General features: G+C 46.2%; 1 protein-coding gene across 6 annotated transcripts in view; it reads right to left on the bottom strand.

Annotated features, from left to right (window-relative positions):
* The window catches only part of PAICS (phosphoribosylaminoimidazole carboxylase and phosphoribosylaminoimidazolesuccinocarboxamide synthase), a 1,368,496-nt gene that overhangs the window by 902,355 nt on the left and 447,002 nt on the right, over positions 1–19,139 (bottom strand). For all 6 annotated transcript variants that reach the window (XM_069631608.1, XM_069631609.1, XM_069631606.1 and 3 more), the window contains one exon: positions 18,259–18,351. In XM_069631608.1, the coding sequence (XP_069487709.1) occupies positions 18,259–18,351 (93 nt within the window). The remainder of the gene's footprint in view (positions 1–18,258; positions 18,352–19,139) is intronic.

Raw genomic sequence — 19,139 nt, forward strand, 5'->3', positions numbered from 1 at the left:
CTACATGTGAAATATGGCTTACTATTTCCGGCCCAGCTCAAGATCTATCATGGAGGAACAACGGTGCACTTCACTGACCCAAAAGAAGCGTGGAACTGGGCCGAGAAACACATTGAAGGCGTCTGGAGACAAGGGAGTAACAGGAACAGAAATAGGAACCGACGTGAACCACCAGACAGAAGGCGCCCGGCCCCACAACCTCCAATGCAGGAACCACCACAACAAGAGGAAATGGGCTGAAACAGTAACACTAACAAGGAGTACTACCCCGCCGCGACCCAATTAATGGGTTATCATACCACCTCGGCATAAGTGTGGTGGGCGGCCCGCGAGGCACAGATGCACTCATTGTAACAGCCAATGCCATGCCCTCGACTTGAGACACCAGACCCGCTAAGGAGCAGTAAGTCGGGGGTAAGGTGTAAACAGTTCATACTAAGTTAATCTGGTGACATAGTTGTTAGGCGGCAGTAGTGTTAGGGCAACAGATACTTCATGTTGGGGAGAAGTATGGGGAGGGGGGATAAGAATTTGTTTATTGTTAGTTACCTCTCAAGAGGTCATACTATTTATAATGTTAAGAATCACACCGTCTCTAGCACACTCATTGTCACACTACTATTGCTAGGAGCCCACGTAACACAAATGGATGAGCATGTCTCGATGGGAAACCAACCTATTCTTAATCATGGCAAACATTACCAAAGTGCGAAACCACACAGCACCCTCAATAACCCAACGCATACAGTTGTCATCCACACACGTTTCAAATGGCGGGAGTTACTAACGTGAACAAAAACAGAACAATCCGAGTGTTGACATGGAATGTCAATGGGCTCGGCAACTGTATTAAAAGACGACTAGTACTACAATCATTGAACAGACACTCCCCAGATGTGGCATTCCTCACGGAGACACATCTAGCCGGCACCAATTGCAATTCTTCAGGCGCACCAACTACAGACTAGCATTCCACGCCGGTTTTACCAAGGGGTCACGAGGAGTACTAATCCTAGTACACAAAAGACTCCCCTTTGTGCCCATGTCCATTACACAAGACACGGGAGGGAGGTTTGTGCTCACGACAGGAACACTCTGGGAACGCTCTGTAACCATGCTAGCTGTATATGCACCTCCCAACCTACTAACCCCCCTGACCAATGACATCACGCCCCTAATTATAAATAACCTTGCAGACCTTACACTAATTGGGGGAGACTTCAATGAAGTAATGAATGTAGACCTTGATAGAACACATATAAGATCCAGAAACCCGAACACACGCACCAAACTTGCCACATTCACTGACGCATTGGGGCTGCGAGACGTGTGGAGGATGCTACACCCTGACACAAAGGAATACTCATACCACTCCGGAGCACACGCCTCGCTGTCTAGGCAGGACTATTTTCTATTGCCACTAAATAACATGCATGAGGCATGTGAGGCACAATTTCTCCCCAGAGGTATATCGGACCATTCCCCGCTCATAATAACAATCAAAACCAACAGATCGATCCCCCCACCCAGCTGGCGATTGAACAGCTACTACCTAGGCTCCCCAGAACTAGTTGAACACTTCCAAGAGACCACTGAGGAATATTTTGAGATGAATACCGACTCAGTAGACAGCCAGGTAACGTTATGGGAGGCTTTCAAGACAGTGCTCAGAGGGGAAATAATAGCCTGGACCACAGCCCATAAGAAAAAACAGCTAGAAGCAATACGTGATGCCGAAGCGAAAGTGCAAAAAGCAGAAGCTGATCACCTAACCCATGACAAACCGGAAACACATTGCGCACTACAATTAGCGCAGACACAACTTCATCACATAGCTGTCATGATCTCTGCTTCCAAAAGATCAGGACTTGCCCGACTCCCTTGGAAGCAGACCCATAACCCCGGTTCCGAGTGCCAGCCAGTCCCAATTGGGACCTTTTGGACCCTGTCCTGGCGCCAGTGGCACCAGGCTCATAAAGATGCCCAGTCCCAGCGCTGGAAGCGAAGGGCTCATAATGCTTGGGTGGACTTACCTGCAGCAGACCATGCTGCTTACTTACCTGCCAGTTGAACCCCTGATCCTCTTCTGTTTGGGACTACTTTTCCTGTTGGGTGGGGCAGGAGCCACTCCCTAGGTTCAGAACACTGGAACTCTTCTGGAAAGCAGGAACTCTTTTCTTAGGCGTGGCTGTGGAAGGAGATCACCTAAGCACTACAGGAGGCTATTTAAACCACACCCGATGGATGAATCTTGCTTTGCGTTATTCTGCATTCTCTGCAGCAGAACGCTCATCGTGTCTTCTGCTTCTGATCCTGGGCCTAAGGGAACAAAGGCTTACCATCCAGGAATCCAGTCTTCAGCAGCACCTGTAAAGACAAAGAAAGAACAGGTTAGCACTACGGTCTTCAGTGGCAGCGCATCTCTTACCTGGTCCATCGGCTGTCGCCAACGCCTCGCGCTGTATTCCGGCATCTGAAAGACAAAGGCTTACCAGCTCTTCGCACGCTCCGGAGGCCTTCAGCGCTGCATCCCGCATCTGAAAGACAAAAGAAGGTGCGTTTAAAGACATTGGGCAACTTTATTACTCACGTGCCATTACTCCTTCCAACGCCGAATCCAGTGGGTATTCCAGCACCCTTCAGCTTCTCTAAAGCTCCGAACTTGTACCTGCAAGATAAAAGGGACAGTTAGTGCGCATCGTGAAGCAGGCTACAAGCGCTTACTTACGTGCTTCCAGGCGCTTCTATTCCTCACGCGGGTTCGATCCTCAACTCTCATCAGCCCGCCATCCGCCATCGCCGGAACCCTGCAAAACAAGAGATATCATTACAAAAGACTTTTAAGACATTTGAAGTGCCCAGAACTTACCGTTCGTGCAGTTAACGACGGACAGCAGTCCTCTGAGGTCAAGAGGCCTGCACCCTTATCCAGTGAAGAAACTGGTTACGGCACCCTGCCCCGAGGCAGATGGAGAGCTCGGCGTTCACTTACCTAAGGTGAGGGTGTTAACCTTTGGGGTTCTACAGGAGAAGAGAAAGGGAAGAGGAGAGAGGCACCCAATAACCCCAGTTCATTAATCCCATATTTTCTATCTGCAGACATCTTACTCTTCGAGTCAGACATACAGTGCACAGAGGTCCAGCCCAAAGAGCCAACCGTGTGTTACACATCACCTTTGAAGATACGGCATTCACCCAGTCAAGACCGGCGCCTCTGCGGGAATCAGGTGAGCGTTACAGAACGCAAAGACTATCGCAAAACTCCCACCCAGGCGCTATGGAAACCTCGGATACCGACCAGCTAGCCCAGTTACTTGGGGAACTAAGAGCAGAAGTGCATGCAGCCCGTCAGGAAACAAATGCTCTAAGAAGGGAACTGATTATTTCCAAGGAGCGAACAGACGATCTTGCTAGACAATTGCTACAGTCACAAGCCGGACAAACTCCGTTACCCGCATCAGGGGCAAATCTTCCTTCAACATCCTCTACGAACCCAGTGCAGATCAACCTACCTGGGAATGTACCTCTGGCTCCGCCCGAACGATTTTCTGGTGACCCAAAGAGGTTTGCAGTATTTATTAATCAGTGCCGGTTGCACTTCTTATGCCGGCCAGCAGCCTTTCCAACTGATCAAGCTAAGGTAGCTTTCGTGCTTTCGTACCTTAGTGGCAATGCGGCAGACTGGTCGATCCCTCTAGTTAATCAAGATGATCCGGTTCTCCATGATTTTCGAGCTTTTCAGCTCAGTATGGAAAAACTGTTTGCAAGACATTCACAGGGGCAGGCCTTGGACAATGAGCTCCTTTCATTGCGACAGGGTAATCAAGACCTTTTGGCTTATATTGCGTCTTTCAACAGACTGATAGTGGAAACTCGATGGCCTGAGGACAAAAGGATTATGCTGTTTTATAGAGGTCTACGTGGAGAGCTCAAAGATGTGTTAGCCCAAGTAGTGAATCCCCCACAAGACTGTTCGGACTATATTGACTTAGTCGTTCAAATTGACCACAGACTGCAGAACAGGAAGGCCGATCGTTCCAAGTTTGATGCTCGAGTATTTTCCAAACCACCAACTCCTACCAAAGGAGTAGACTCCGGGGAACCCATGCAAATAGGGGGCCTGAAAGGACCACTAACACAAAAGGAGCGGGAAAGGAGAAAACAGCTGCAATTATGCCTCTATTGCGGAAACTCGGGGCACTTTCTTCGAGACTGTCCGGTGAAACCAGCCAAGAAGGCAGTAGGAGCTGCAGTTACCAGGGTCACAAACTCTGAGCAGGGAAACGACCTCGCCCGACAAGAATAGAGGTCCTCTTGCCGAGCGTTAAAACCAGTTCCGTGACCTCGCATTTCGTGATACCTATGGTCCTCATTAGCCCTGAACATCCGGATCGATTACATGCGATTGAAGCTTACGTCGACAGCGGTGCCATCGGCAATTATGTGGATCATGAAATGGTTTTGAGGATGAATCTGACTCTTTGTCCAAAGGCTGTAAAGGACGTCATTACTACGGTGGATGGTACGGAGATAGCCTCCGGACCAGTAACGCATACCACCCAAGAAGTGACGCTAGTAAGTCAAGATGGACACCATGAGAAGATCGTGTTCGATGTGATCAAGGCCCCCCAGTTCCAGATTATTCTAGGAATTCCTTGGTTAGAGAAGCACAATCCTCAGATCGATTGGCGAGCAAGAACGGTTCAGTTTCCAGAATGTGTCTCTACTTGTCACCCTCGACCTGGTGTTGCACTGGCAGCAATTTCCTCGGAGGCTCCTCAGTTACCTCCTGAATACCTAGAATTCCAAGATGTTTTCCGGAAGGATCAGGCTAACTCTCTACCTCCTCATAGGTCTTATGACTGCCAGATAGACCTGATACCTGGATCTACTCCTCCTTGTAGTAGAATTTATGCCCTCACCGAGCCTGAGAATCTTCACCTCCGACAATACCTGGATCAATACCTAGCGAATGGGTTTATTCGTCCTTCCAAGTCCCCTGCTTCCTCAGCTTTGTTCTTCGTTCCAAAGAAAGAAGGGGACCTTAGAACTTGTATAGATTATCGCGCCCTGAACCAGATCACCGTTTTATAATAGATATCCGTTACCTTTGATCCCTGAACTCCTGGACCAAGTCAGAAAAGCATGCATATATACAAAGCTGGATCTTAGAGGAGCCTACCACTTGGTACGAGTAAAAGAGGGCGATGAATGGAAGACGGCCTTCCGCACCAAGTATGGGCTATTTGAATATCAGGTCATGCCCTTCGGACTTTGCAATGCCCCGGCCGCCTTTCAATATTTTATGAACGATGTCCTCAGAGAGCTCATAGATGTGTGTGTTGTTGTTTACATTGACGACATCCTCGTTTATTCTTCATCGGAAACTGAACCTCGGAAACACGTGGAAATGGTCCTCGAGAGATTGCGTCAACACAAACTTTTCGCTAAGTTGGAAAAATGTGTTTTCAATGTGACTGAAGTTGAATTCTTGGGATTCATATTATCACCTAGCGGAGTGCGTATGGATTCAAAGAAGGTCGATGCAATTCTCAAATGGCCATCGCCATCCTCCGTAAAAGGTGTTCAAAGCATGTTAGGCTTCGCTAACTTTTACCGCAGGTTTATCCCCGAATTCTCTTGAATAGTCCAACCCATCACCGCCTTGTTAAAGAAAAACAAACGTTTTGAATGGTCTACCGAGGCGGAACAAGCTTTCCAGAATTTGAAGACTAGATTTATCTCTGCACCGATCTTAAAACATCCTCGCCCAGAACTCCCCTACATCGTTGAAACTGATGCTTCGAGCCTTGCCATGGGGGCAGTTCTATCACAAAAGGACCCAGTAACCAATCAGTTGCATCCCGTGGCATTTTGGTCCCGCAAATTCTCGCCTCCTGAAATCAATTACACTATTACTGATAAGGAACTTCTAGCTATCAAGTCCGCCTTTAAGGCTTGGCGGCATTATCTTCTGGGGGCCCGACACACCGTTACTGTGATTACAGATCACCGAAACCTGCAATATTTGATAACCGCAAAAGCTCAATCCTCTAGGCAACTCCGTTAGGCACTATTCTTTGCTGAGTTTGACTTCATAATTACCTATCGACCTGGTACAAAAAACGGTAAAGCTGATGCCCTTTCTCGGATGGGAGTGGAAGAACATTTGATCAATCCTAAACCTGTACCTATCATTCCCGAACAAAGAATTCTAGGTGTAATCGCCACACAATCCATAGAGGAAGTTAAGGATAAAGCCAGGCTACTGGTAACTCCAGCAGACATACAGAATTGGCATCTGCAGGGAAAGGACTTTACGGTGAAGGACAACCTATTATATTTCCAAGAACGGTTATACCTGCCCAGCACAGATTTACAGAAAAAGGTAATCTCTTGTTATCACGATTCTTTAATGGAAGGACATCCCGGTATGACCAAGACCTCGGAAAAGATCAAGCGCTACTTCTGGTGGCCGTCTTGGAAAAAAGATATCAGAGACTTTATAATGTCCTGTGGAGTATGCGCCCAAAACAAGAGTCAAAAGGAAAAACCAGCCGGCCTCTTACGCCCTATTGACATCCCGCCTCGCCCTTGGCATACGCTTTCTATGGACTTCATCACCGATCTACCTCCATGCTCCGGATACAATACGATCCTAGTAATCGTGGACCTATTCTCCAAGATGGCGCATTTCATTCCACTCAAAGGCTTACCAACAGCAGCAACTCTGGCCCGAGAATTTCTCGAAAACATCGTCCGACTGCACGGTTTTCCTTCAGTTCTAATTTCGGATCGAGGTAGTCAATTTATTTCTCATTTTTGGCGAAGTTGCTGTCGGTCGGCTCAAATTGATGTTAGACTTTCGACCAGCCACCACCCTCAAACCGACGGACAAACCGAGAGGACCAATCAAACTCTGGAACAGTATTTGCGCTGCATGCTACAACAAACTGAAAAAACTTGGAAAGATATCCTTTGGATAGCCGAATATGCCTACAATAACTCTGTCCACTCGGGAACTGGGAAGACCCCGTTTTTTCTTTTATACGGTAGTCACCCTCGAACCTCGGAGTTGGATCCACTCCAAGATCTTGGAACACCAGCAGTAGACCACCTGCATTCTACAATCACCCAAGCCTTTAAGGAAGCCGTTTCTCACCTTCAAAGGGCTAAAGAACAATACAAGAAAGGAGCAGACCAACATCGGAAGGAAGCCCCCCAATATCAAGTAGGAGATCAAGTCTGGTTATCCACCAAATATCTACCTCTAAAAGGACCATGCACATTCAACCCAAGATACCTTGGTCCCTATTCCATCACTACCATAGTAAATCCAGTAGCGGTCAAGTTGGACTTGCCCCCTCACATGAAGATACATCCGGTCTTCCACGTCTCTCTATTAAAACCCGTGCAACCTCAAACCCGACTAACTACATCTCCAAAACCTATTCTAGTTGATGGAGAACTCGAGTTTGAAGTCAAAAGCATCCTGGATTCCAAGATCTCCAAATCTAAACTATTTTACCTGATTGACTGGAAAGGCTACGGTCCCCAAGAAAGATCCTGGGAACCTGCAGAATATGTCCACGCGCCTCGTCTAATCAAAAGATTTCATCGAACATTTCCTAACAAGCCCAAACCCCCGGAGAAGCCCGGTTTGGGAGGGGCCTTGAGGGGGGGTGCTGTCATGATCTCTGCTTCCAAAAGATCAGGACTTGCTCGACTCCCTTGGAAGCAGACCCATAACCCCGGTTCCGAGTGCCAGCCAGTCCCAATTGGGACCTTTTGGACCCTGTCCTAGCGCCAGTGGCACCAGGCTCATAAAGATGCTCAGTCCCAGCGCTGGAAGCGAAGGGCTCATAATGCTTGGGTGGACTTACCTGCAGCAGACCATGCTGCTTACTTACCTGCCAGTTGAACCCCTGATCCTCTTCTGTTTGGGACTACTTTTCCTGTTGGGTGGGGCAGGAGCCACTCCCTAGGTTCAGAACACTGGAACTCTTCTGGAAAGCAGGAACTCTTTTCTTAGGCGTGGCTGTGGAAGGAGACACCTAAGCACTACAGGAGGCTATTTAAACCACACCCGATGGATGAATCTTGCTTTGCGGTATTCTGCATTCTCTGCAGCAGAACGCTCATCGTGTCTTCTGCTTCTGATCCTGGGCCTAAGGGAACAAAGGCTTACCATCCTGGAATCCAGTCTTCAGCAGCACCTGTAAAGACAAAGAAAGAACAGGTTAGCACTACGGTCTTCAGTGGCAGCGCATCTCTTACCTGGTCCATCGGCTGTCGCCAACGCCTCGCGCTGTATTCCGGCATCTGAAAGACAAAGGCTTACCTACTCTTCGCATGCACCGGAGCTCTTCGCACTGCATTCCGGCATCTGAAAGACAAAAGCTTACCAGCTCTTCGCACGCTCCGGAGGCCTTTGGCGCTGCATCCCGCATCTGAAAGACAAAAGAAGGTGCGTTTAAAGACATTGGGCAACTTTATTACTCACGTGCCATTACTCCTTCCCACGCCGAATCCAGTGGGTATTCCAGCACCCTTCAGCTTCTCTAAAGCTCAGAACTTGTACCTGCAAGATAAAAGGGACAGTTAGTGCGCATCGTGAAGCAGGCTACAAGCGCTTACTTACGTGCTTCCATGCGCTTCTATTCCTCACGCGGGTTCGATCCTCAACTCTCATCAGCCCGCCATCCGCCATCGCCGGAACCCTGCAAAACAAGAGATATCATTACAAAAGACTTTTAAGACATTTGAAGTGCCCAGAACTTACCGTTCGTGCAGTTAACGACGGATAGCAGTCCTCTGAGGTCAAGAGGCCTGCACCCTTATCCAGTGAAGAAACTGGTTACGGCACCCTGCCCCGAGGCAGATGGAGAGCTCGGCGTTCACTTACCTAAGGTGAGGGTGTTAACCTTTGGGGTTCTACAGGAGAAGAGAAAGGGTAGAGGAGAGAGGCACCCAATAACCCCAGTTCATTAATCCCATATTTTCTATCTGCAGACATCTTACTCTTCGAGTCAGACATACAGTGCACAGAGGTCCAGCCCAAAGAGCCAACCGTGTGTTACACATCACCTTTGAAGATACGGCATTCACCCAGTCAAGACCGGCGCCTCTGCGGGAATCAGGTGAGCGTTACAATAGCCCTAGACAATGCAAAGCAGGCACATACTGCGATGCGAGCAAAGATATATGAAACAGGGGATAAAGCCGGGAAGATACTGGCATGGCTAGAACGAAGAGACCTAGGTCTCAAACAAGTCAGGCAGCTGACAACAGAAGATTCAGAACCATTAGTGACAGACCTAGATATAGCGGAAGGTTTTGCAAAATACTACGCGAAGCTATATAAGGCACCAACCTCACCACCTGTAAAGGACATCCTGGAAGAGAATAGCCTCCCTACTCTAAACACAGAACAGTCTAATCTACTAGAACAAGTAATCACTGAGGAAGAGCTAACCCAAGCCATATCAGAACTTCAATCAGGCAAGACCCCAGGCCCGAACGTCTTCCCCATCGAATTATGGAAAAAAATAGGCGCAAATGTAATTTCTCCACACTTACTTCGCTTACTACAACACTCACACTCACAGGGATGTCTCCCCCCAGACCTAAGGAAAGCCACAATAATAGTTCTGCCAAAGCAGATAAGCCGCCCGATAAATGTACCTCCTACAGGCCCATCTCTCTTATAAACTGCGAGGTCAAAATACTGGCAAAGGTACTAGCCAACCGCCTGCAACAAGTCATACACACACTGATACATCCAGACCAGTGTGGATTCATGCCACAGAGGTCCACTAGGCAGAACATATATAGGTTACACACAGCACTGGAAAAACTACCTGAGATACAGGACCCCCTGGCTCTACTCGCCATAGACTTCGAAAAAGCTTTCGGCTCTGTCTACTGGGAGGCAGTATGGGTTATTATGCAGCGCATGGGCATAGGACCGTACTTTATGAGCTGGGTCAACTGCTATTCAACTGCCCAGAAGCAGCTACAAAGGTAAACGGACATGTTTTGAATCCTTTCCAGCTAGGCAAAGGCACAAGACAGGGCTGCCCTTTATCAGCCCTAATCTTTGCAATAGCAATTGAGCCCTTAGCAATTCTATTGAGATCCACACGAACATGGAGCGGCTTCAGGTGGTCAGATGACTGGGAGGACAGAGTGTCCTTCTATGCAGATGATCTGTTGGTATACCTGAAAGACCCACGCAAATCCTGCCCCATAGTGACGCGATTATTAATAAGATACGGCATGTTTAGTGGCCTCCGCGTCAACTGGACTAAATCCATACTATTCCCACTGAAGCAAATAGATAACGCGGTGCTGGACGAGTGTCCATACTGTGTGGAAAAGGAGCAGTTCAGATACCTAGGCATCCAAATTACGAATAACCTAACAGACTATGTGCCCAAGAACCTACACCCAATAACGACGAGATTCAAGGAAGACGTCCGTCACTGGATGTCCTTGCCACTAACACTATTGGGTAGAGCTGCACTCTTTAAGATGATGGCGCTCTCCCGCTTTCTCTACATACTTCAAAATGCTCCACTACCTATAGCGCCCAGCGAATTCTATAAAATAGATCAGACGCTTAGAAAATTGCTATGGAACGGAGGTAACCCTCGCTTAGCACTAGCCACACTACAAAGATCTGTATGGGAAGGTGGAATCGGACTCCCTAGATTGCAAACCTACTACTGGGCCAGTCAAATGGCAATAGTGAATGATAGACTTCATGAGGACACAACACTACCACACAACAGAGAACAAAATCCCAACCAATATGAAAGATCCGTTATAAGGCACCTTTACCGTAAAAAAGACCGATCTGCTGCCCCGTCCATGATGACGCACATATCCCTAATATGGACAGACACCCACAAATACTTAGGCTGGGACAAAAAGTTAACTCCAGCACAAACGCTGTGGAATAACAAACTACTCCCGGAAGTGAACAAATTACCAAAATGGCATTCCTGGACCCAACTAGGCATTACCAAAATTGGGGATGTAGTGAGAGGAAGCGAAATAATACCATTTACAGAATTAAGCACTACCTTTGCACTTCCAACAAATGAGCAGTATCACTACACACAACTGAAGCATGCACTACAGATTCATCTTCCTGAAATGATTGATATGCCTGATTACACCCCCTTAGAACGTAACTTATTCCCAGACATGATTAAAAACAAAGTTACATCCACCATGTATAGTGCCATAACATCCTTTGCCACCGGGGAGCTGTCGAGTCTGAAAGCCAAATGGGAGGGGGACGTGGGTGACATACTTCCAGAAGAATGGGTAACTGCCCTGATGTTCCCCAAAGAAACGGCGATTTCCTCCAGGCTCAGACTGATCCAATTAAAAATATTGCATAGAATATATTACCCGAGGGTAGCACTATTCAAATGGGGCAAGACCACCACTCCATCCTGCTTGAGATGCAAACGAGAAGAAGGCTTGTATTACCACATACTATGGGAATGTACCATAATCCAACAATACTGGCAGCAGTGCTGCGATGATCTCTCAAGGGTATTGGGCAAAATGATTCATAGAAGGGCAAAACAGCTACTGTTGGGGATAGAAGATGAGGTTGAACTGTCACGCTACGAAAAACAGCTCTTATCTACTACCACTGCGATTATCAAGAGGAATATAGCACAACTCTGGGGCTCTGAAACGGTACCAAGGTATGAGCAGTGGACCACGGATGTGGACATTTGTATTGCAATGTAGAAGAGAGTCTACACGGCTAGGGGATGCCCTGAGAAAGGCCCTAAAATTTGGCAAAAGTGGGCAGACGCACACTGAGAAGTAGCCCCCGCCAAGAATCGGGCTACCGTCCAAAGACATGTACAGAAACCTAAAACTATGTGATACTAGCGTAGCAAATGTAATTAGATGTGTTAAGAGACTCCGCTGAAGTGGATACACGGTGTGAAGTTGTTGTTGGGTGGGAAAGGGAAATAACTGTTACCTTGCTATGCGAGGCTGTATGTTTTCTCTATGTGCAGAAAAACAATAAAATGTTGTGTTAAAAAAAAAAAAATCTGAGCATACAAAAAGGAAACTCTCAAAGCCAAAAAGAAATACTACGAAGACCGAATCATAAAAGCCACCACCACCCAGAAAGAACTAGTCAACATTGTAAATGAGATGAGAAATCCCCCTGGATGCAATAACACACTGGTACCTTCCCAAGAACTATGTGATGATCTTACAAACCACTTTAAAAATAAAATCACTGACTTACATTGGATCATACAAAGTAGACCAATCAACCAGACCGGGCACCATCCTCTACCTACCCTGGAACCACAAAGCAAACTGCAACGCTTTGCCCAAATGTCACAAGGGAAATTACTCAAACTGGTGAAACAAAGCAATAAAGCTGGCTCCACAATGGACCCCTGCCCACCTGGCATCTATAAATCGATCCTTACGCAGGGCACACCATATGAATGCCACGTAAACCTCTTCAGCCTATCACACTCAACAGGGAGGGTCCTGCAGCTTTCAAATCTGCGTATATGAACCCGCTCTTCAAGGATATAACGTGCGATGTGGAAGACCGCTCTAACTACAGTCGATATCAAACATCCCTTATCTGGCAAAACTATTAGAGACCTAGGTCTACGAACAGACACTGGAACACGTGGAAAACCACCAACTGGAGCATGCGCAAGTCGGCTTCAGATCCATTAGAGGGACAGGGACAGCACTTCTCTCTATTTGGGACGACCTAAAGACCAACGCAGACTCCAACACAAACTCTGCACTGGTACTACTTGACCTCTCTGAAGCGTTCGACACAGTCAGCCACAACATCCTCACCAAGAGACTGGAAGAAATACGGATCACCACCACTGCACTGCTCTGGATTAAATCCTTGTTGTCTGAAAGAACAGAAACTGTATGGATAAAACCATTCAAATCCGCACCGCGGGACTCCACCTCTAGAGTACCACAAGGATCCTCCCTATCCCCTCTCCTCTTCAACATCTACATGACTCCACTAATCAACCTCATCAAAAGACACAGCTTCAATTGCTACAAATACGCAGATGACACCCAAATCATCTACAAAAGCGAAGATGTACAAGAGGAGAACTCAACACTAATAGGTTGTCTGAAAAAACTCTATGGATGAACACTACCAGCCTCAAAGTCACCCCAGGCAAGACTGAAATCATGATAATATCCCAAAACCAAGGAAGCAACCAGTACATTGCATGGCCCACAGAACTAGAAACAGCACCCACAGCACCCAAAATTGTCAAAAACCTTAGAACTGCAAGTAAATGAGATAATCAAGAAATGCTTCTTCCACCTACACACAATCAAAAAGATTCTACCATTCCTCTCTTTCGTGCACAAAACTCTACCCATCATCTTCCTCATCATGTCCAGGATAGACTACACCAACAGCCTATATTTTGGAATGCCGGATTACTTACTGAAGAAACTGCAACGTATACAGAATGCAGCTACCAGACTTCTCCTCAAATTCTCCCCAAGGGACCACATCACTCCAGCCCTAAAGATGTTACATTGGCTACAAGTCAAAAAATGAATTACCTTCAAAATAATGTGCATAACACACAGATCCACGGCCAGGGAGCAGAATTCATACAAAAGAAAATCACCATTTACCAGCCGACCAGAACACTCAGATCCAGTGACGACATCTGCCAAGAACATAAACTATACACAAGGAAATAACTTGGTGGTTCAGCTTTCTCCTGCCTAGCCGTTAAACGTTGGAACTTCCTCCCCAGAGAAATACGAACCATGAAGGACCATCTAAAATTCAGAAAACTGCTAAAAACCTGGCTCTTCAACTCAGAACTGGATGAAACTGAATGAGCAACACCAAGGCCCTACGGAATGAACACACAACTGGAAAAGACGGGGGACTAGGACAGACCACAGCGAAGTGCAGGGTAGTAGAGAGGCCTCTGAATGGGAGGGAGACCCAGGTGCAACCTTTCCAATATAGGGGCCCTACCGGAAAGAAAGGAGAGAGATGGAACCAACCTAATCATACCACAGATAAAGGGCATTAGAATTAAAGGGGAGAGAATGGCGAACAGATGGACCACAGGGCACAAGGAGCTCAAGGGCGCAGGGAAGAGTTGCACCCTCCTCGCGGGACCCGTGGAAGGGGGTAAAGTGATGTGGACATCCATTAGTCTGAACACAGAGGGTGGAAAGGTACCAGCACTAAACAGCCCTGTTAACAACCCACACCCCTGCACAGAAAATAGAAGTGGGAATTGAAGTGCACCATAATGTATGACATTCGAAGGGATTTGTGCTGCAGGCAGCCAAAACTGAGGGGGTACGATAAGATATTGCCACTAGCCAACCTCATCCCTCTGCATACACCTCTCAAACTCTGAACTAAATACAACTATACCTCTACAGCACAACAAACTGCATGCCCTTCCCTACACCGCAACAGCGAACGGTGTAAACTGAAACTGAAGCTGCCAACAGCACATCACAGCTCTCTTGCTCTTTTGTCCCACTCAGTCCTACTAACTTACCCCTACACCTTACCCTTTTGTTTTACAGATTCACCAGCGCGCCAGGGACCACGCAGGTGGTGATAAAGCACAGTATAAAAAAACTTTAACATAACATAACTATCGAGAAACTGCAGAGGGAAATAATATGGGGACATAAAGTCCCAAGAATTGCGTTAAATGTATTTTTATTTATTGTGCATTTGTAAGGCGCTTATACATCAAGTAAAATGTGTTTCAAAGCACCCCCACAGAGCAACAGGAAGGGAGCATGGGAAAGAAAAGTAAATATAACAATGAAAAATAGAGGCCGACCTACTAGGCCTTGTGAGCATTCAGAACATGCAAGGGCAGAGAGAGAGAAGGGATGAGGAAGTGGGGGTAAGTGCTAGGGGTACCAAAGAGGGAAGTGCAAGAAGTAAGCAGCTGTTACTTGGTGAGAGTGGTTAAGACGTTAACTAGATCAGTTTGGGATGGAGGTTTGGGGGTCCTGAATGTGCAGCATTATTACTGGGCTTCCCAGTTGATTGCAGTAAACGAATGGTTGTTTGGTGGAATGGGCTTACCACACATTGCACTGGAATTTAGTAAACTGGGATCCTGGCCACCCATGCAGGTACTGTACGGGAGCAGGCCGACACATGAACTAACGGTATTACCCAAATTGACCTTTTACAATTGACCTTTTGTCTCTATTGACCTACTTATAGTTGTCCTAATTGACCTTCTGCACAATTGACCTTTATATTATTTTAGTTATTTCATATATATGTATTGGGTTGGTTTTGGATTATAAATAATATAAGGGGATTGGGTGGGGTTTGCAGGGGTTTTTGGATTGGGTGGGGGGCTGCAGGGGGGTTTCCCCTGTGAAAATGTCAATTAGTATACATCCGAACTAACACAATCTGGGGCTTGTACAATTGATTCCTGCAAAGCAGCTCTTAGAGCGATGCGTTGGGGGGTGGGGGGGAGGGAGTCGTGACAATGGAGGTGCCCATATGGGAGAATGCAGATTTGCCAGAGGTGTATACATTGGGTATGCAAAGATGCTGAAAGGACAGGGGCATCAGGAAAGTGAAGGATGTCTTAGTACAAAGCCAATTTGCCTAATTTCAACAACTGTAAGGCGAATATGGCTTACAGGATCGAGACTGCTACTTACACTAAACAGCAACATGCCATGGCCCAAGAACAACAAGGCACGTGAAATATACCCGAGGGGTCCCGATAGAGGCTAACCTCCTGCATGGGGAAATCAGGGGGAAGGCAATTACACAATTATATCAGATGCTGAATAGTTTCACGTCAAAACCTTTGCGGACGCTTAGAGAGAAATGGGAGGAGAACCTGGGAACTATGGAAGAGGAAGACTGGGTTGAAGCTCTGAGCTCACCAAGAGAAGCGAGCATACACATGCGATTTTGTTTAATACAGTATAAGATATTGCACAGAACATATTATAGCAGGGATTCGTCAGATGGGGAGGGCAGTTCATCCCCTGTGTCTGAAACGTAGGGTGGGAGTGGGTTATTTCTTCCATATGTTATGGGAGTGCCCCAAAGTGAAGTCCTTTTGGGAACTAGTTAGAGACAAGCTGCCCGGTATTGTCAGTGCACCATTGCCGGACTGCGCCAAACGGATGCTTTTACATATTTGGGGGCAGGGATGTAATTTGGGGGTCACCAGGTGTCGTTCTTGAGACCCCTGTGGTCTCCCTTGCTACCCATGTGGTCTCCCTTGCTACCCCATTCCCTATAAAATACTAAAAGAAAACTTTTTTTTTAAATTGAAGCTCATGGACTGTGGCCAGCACCATGGGGCTCTTTGTTTCTGGAGTGACTGGCTTTCTTGTTCAGGCCTCTTAAAAAAAAAAACAGGCGTTTTCACAAGGTTAACACTTTGAGCAGTGACCCTAAATAAGAAAGAATAGGAATAACAAATAATGTGTCTTTCTGAAATTCTATACAATAATTGCTATGCTCATTAAATGTTTATTACAGGCACACTTGAGTGGGTGAGTTGCTGATTTAGTCTGTTCTTAAACACCTCAAAGTCACAATCCAGATAAAAACTTCCAAAGAGCATTTAGAGTAGAATAAGCATCCATTTCGGACTATGTATTTTGATTTTCACAAGTTGTAGTTATAGAATATTTTTTTCTGCCGTTGTCTGTTACGATCATCCCCAGACATTCCACCTCGGTGTCCTTGGTCACTTATCAAAATCATTGTGCCTAAAAGCTTGTGTACAGTGTAGAAATGTTTGACCATAGCACATACAGTGGCCCCTTGATTTCATTGTGCCACAATAAATGCTTTGTTGTAATGTGTCTACCTTTCCTATCTGCATTGCAGGATGTTTGTTTACATGTATGAGGTAACAAGTGCCCATAGTACGGGATGACAGCGCTACTCTAAATTCTTTAATACACAGCTATGAACCCTCCCAATGGTATGGATTTTGCCAATCTCTGAAGCCTGAAAAGTAGATCCACGCAGGCTTGACATGTGGCCAACTTTGCACCAGACCTGCAGATGAACTGGCTTGCTGTTAATTCTCAGTTACCAGTATAATGGTATCCACTACAGAGTGCAATTTACTTTCCGACTTTGGGAACATTCAGACGTGTAATTGCTAATTTTACTATAGCTGGTAAGATAGCTATAGCCGATAAGATAGCTCAGTGGGTTGAGTGCTCGCTGCTGCAATGTGTGTGAGATCTGCAGGCTCCAGGTTCAAATCCCTTCAAGGCCAACTCAGCCTTTCATCCTTCTCAGGTTGATAAATGAGTACCAACTACCAACACATGCTAGGCGATATTGTATGTATATTTGGTCTATAGAAAGCGCTTCAGCGTATGTGCTATATAATAACACATCATTATCATTTGGCCTTGGACGTCTGCGTGCATTCACAGTAATTTGGTAATATGGGCCTATACACGCTGATCTCAGGGATACATATGGCGATCCATTCTTGTATGAAATGTATATCACGTCATAGTGATATCATAACGATATTTGTAATAATGTACTAAGGAACAATGCTATGTGATGCCACTTCCTGTTTGGTCAAGAGGTGAAAATGTGTGTTCCATCGCTTCCCGTGATGTCACTTTGGATGGGGTCAAATGACATAACTTCCTGTGATGTCATCAGAGGTCAAGGGTCATGTGATGCCACTTCTGCTACCCCTGGCATTTTGGTGAAATAACGTCCCTGTATGGCGGGCTGGGGGCAAAGGGTTCACTACTAAAGAAAAAAGCCTAATCAGGACCGCTGGGAGGATGGGTGACAAAGTGTTGGCAACGGAGTTGGGCAACGCTACACCACCAAATATGCACAGATCAAAGGAAGGGATGGATTACTTTGGAGAATTGGAAAAAAGCGTCTATAGGGTTCGGGGGTGCCCCCACAGTTTGAAAATATAAGGGCTTGAAGGATGGAAAATCGGCCCGTCGAGGAGAGGCAGCCGGACTATGATGGGGCAGTACGGGGCAATGGGTGTGGGCGGTTTTAACATGGAGGATACACAGTGATTGGCATGGGCAATTCTTTGTCCTTTTGTACTGATGGACTTTTTATTTGAGTTGTTTGACTGTTGATTTGAAAATTACGGAAAACAATACAACTACTTTTATAAAAAATGATTTGCAAAAGTAGGTTTAAATAGACGCACAGTGTTACTATACCTATTTCAGAACTTTCCTTCTTGACGCTGGAGATCGCTGCTGTTTCTGATACGCTGTAGACAGATTCCTCTTCGTCCATATCGTTGCATAGCTCTGTTTAACACAACAGATAGTGGATTACCCACCTAGCATAAAATAAACAGTTGTACGTTTTACACAACATAAACATACCTCTTATCGTGATTACGTGCACATAGCAAACTTTAACATACTTATAACTCGGCTGCTCTTTAACTATAGCTCCCCTTTTTCCAAACTGTGGCAATTGATGCCATCTAGTGGTAGAAGAAGGCACTTGTATCAAAGTTGTTATTTGTAAAAAAAAAAAAACAACAAAAAAAACAATGCGAACAACCGCACCTACCACATGTGGGCATCTATTCACAAAGCCAAGATTTTGCCCGTATTTTTACTGGAAATGGAAGTAAACTTGAATACTTTCACCGCCAATCGTATTAGTAGGAAATGAGACAGATTACAAATGACGGGGTGAATTCCCCGTTCCTGGAGTCAAATAGGGCACCAGTGGGGATTGGGAGTATTTATTGTTGGCAGTCATCATTCTACCAACTGTAAATCATCAATTTTTTGGAGGTAATGTGGATGACAAAAATGGCCTTTCCTCCACATCGCCTACAAACTGAGAATATGGCGGTATAGTAAAAGTGTCGATAATTAAGTTATCAACACAGTTTCTACCACATCGATAAACTCCAAATGAGATCCAATGTGCCAGCAACCCCTCTCCCCATTCCACACTTATCCCCTCGCTGCCCAGATGTTGACGGTGGCAGGTAGCTAGGTTCTTGATTGATGTTGAATTAAAACAAATGATATGTGTTGATGTTAGGAGAGAGCCCTCTAACATTACACCAGTAAGG

The sequence above is a fragment of the Ambystoma mexicanum genome, chromosome 6q (assembly GCF_040938575.1).
Source record: "Ambystoma mexicanum isolate Mex_15411 chromosome 6q, UKY_AmexF1_1, whole genome shotgun sequence".
NCBI lineage: Eukaryota > Metazoa > Chordata > Amphibia > Caudata > Ambystomatidae > Ambystoma > Ambystoma mexicanum.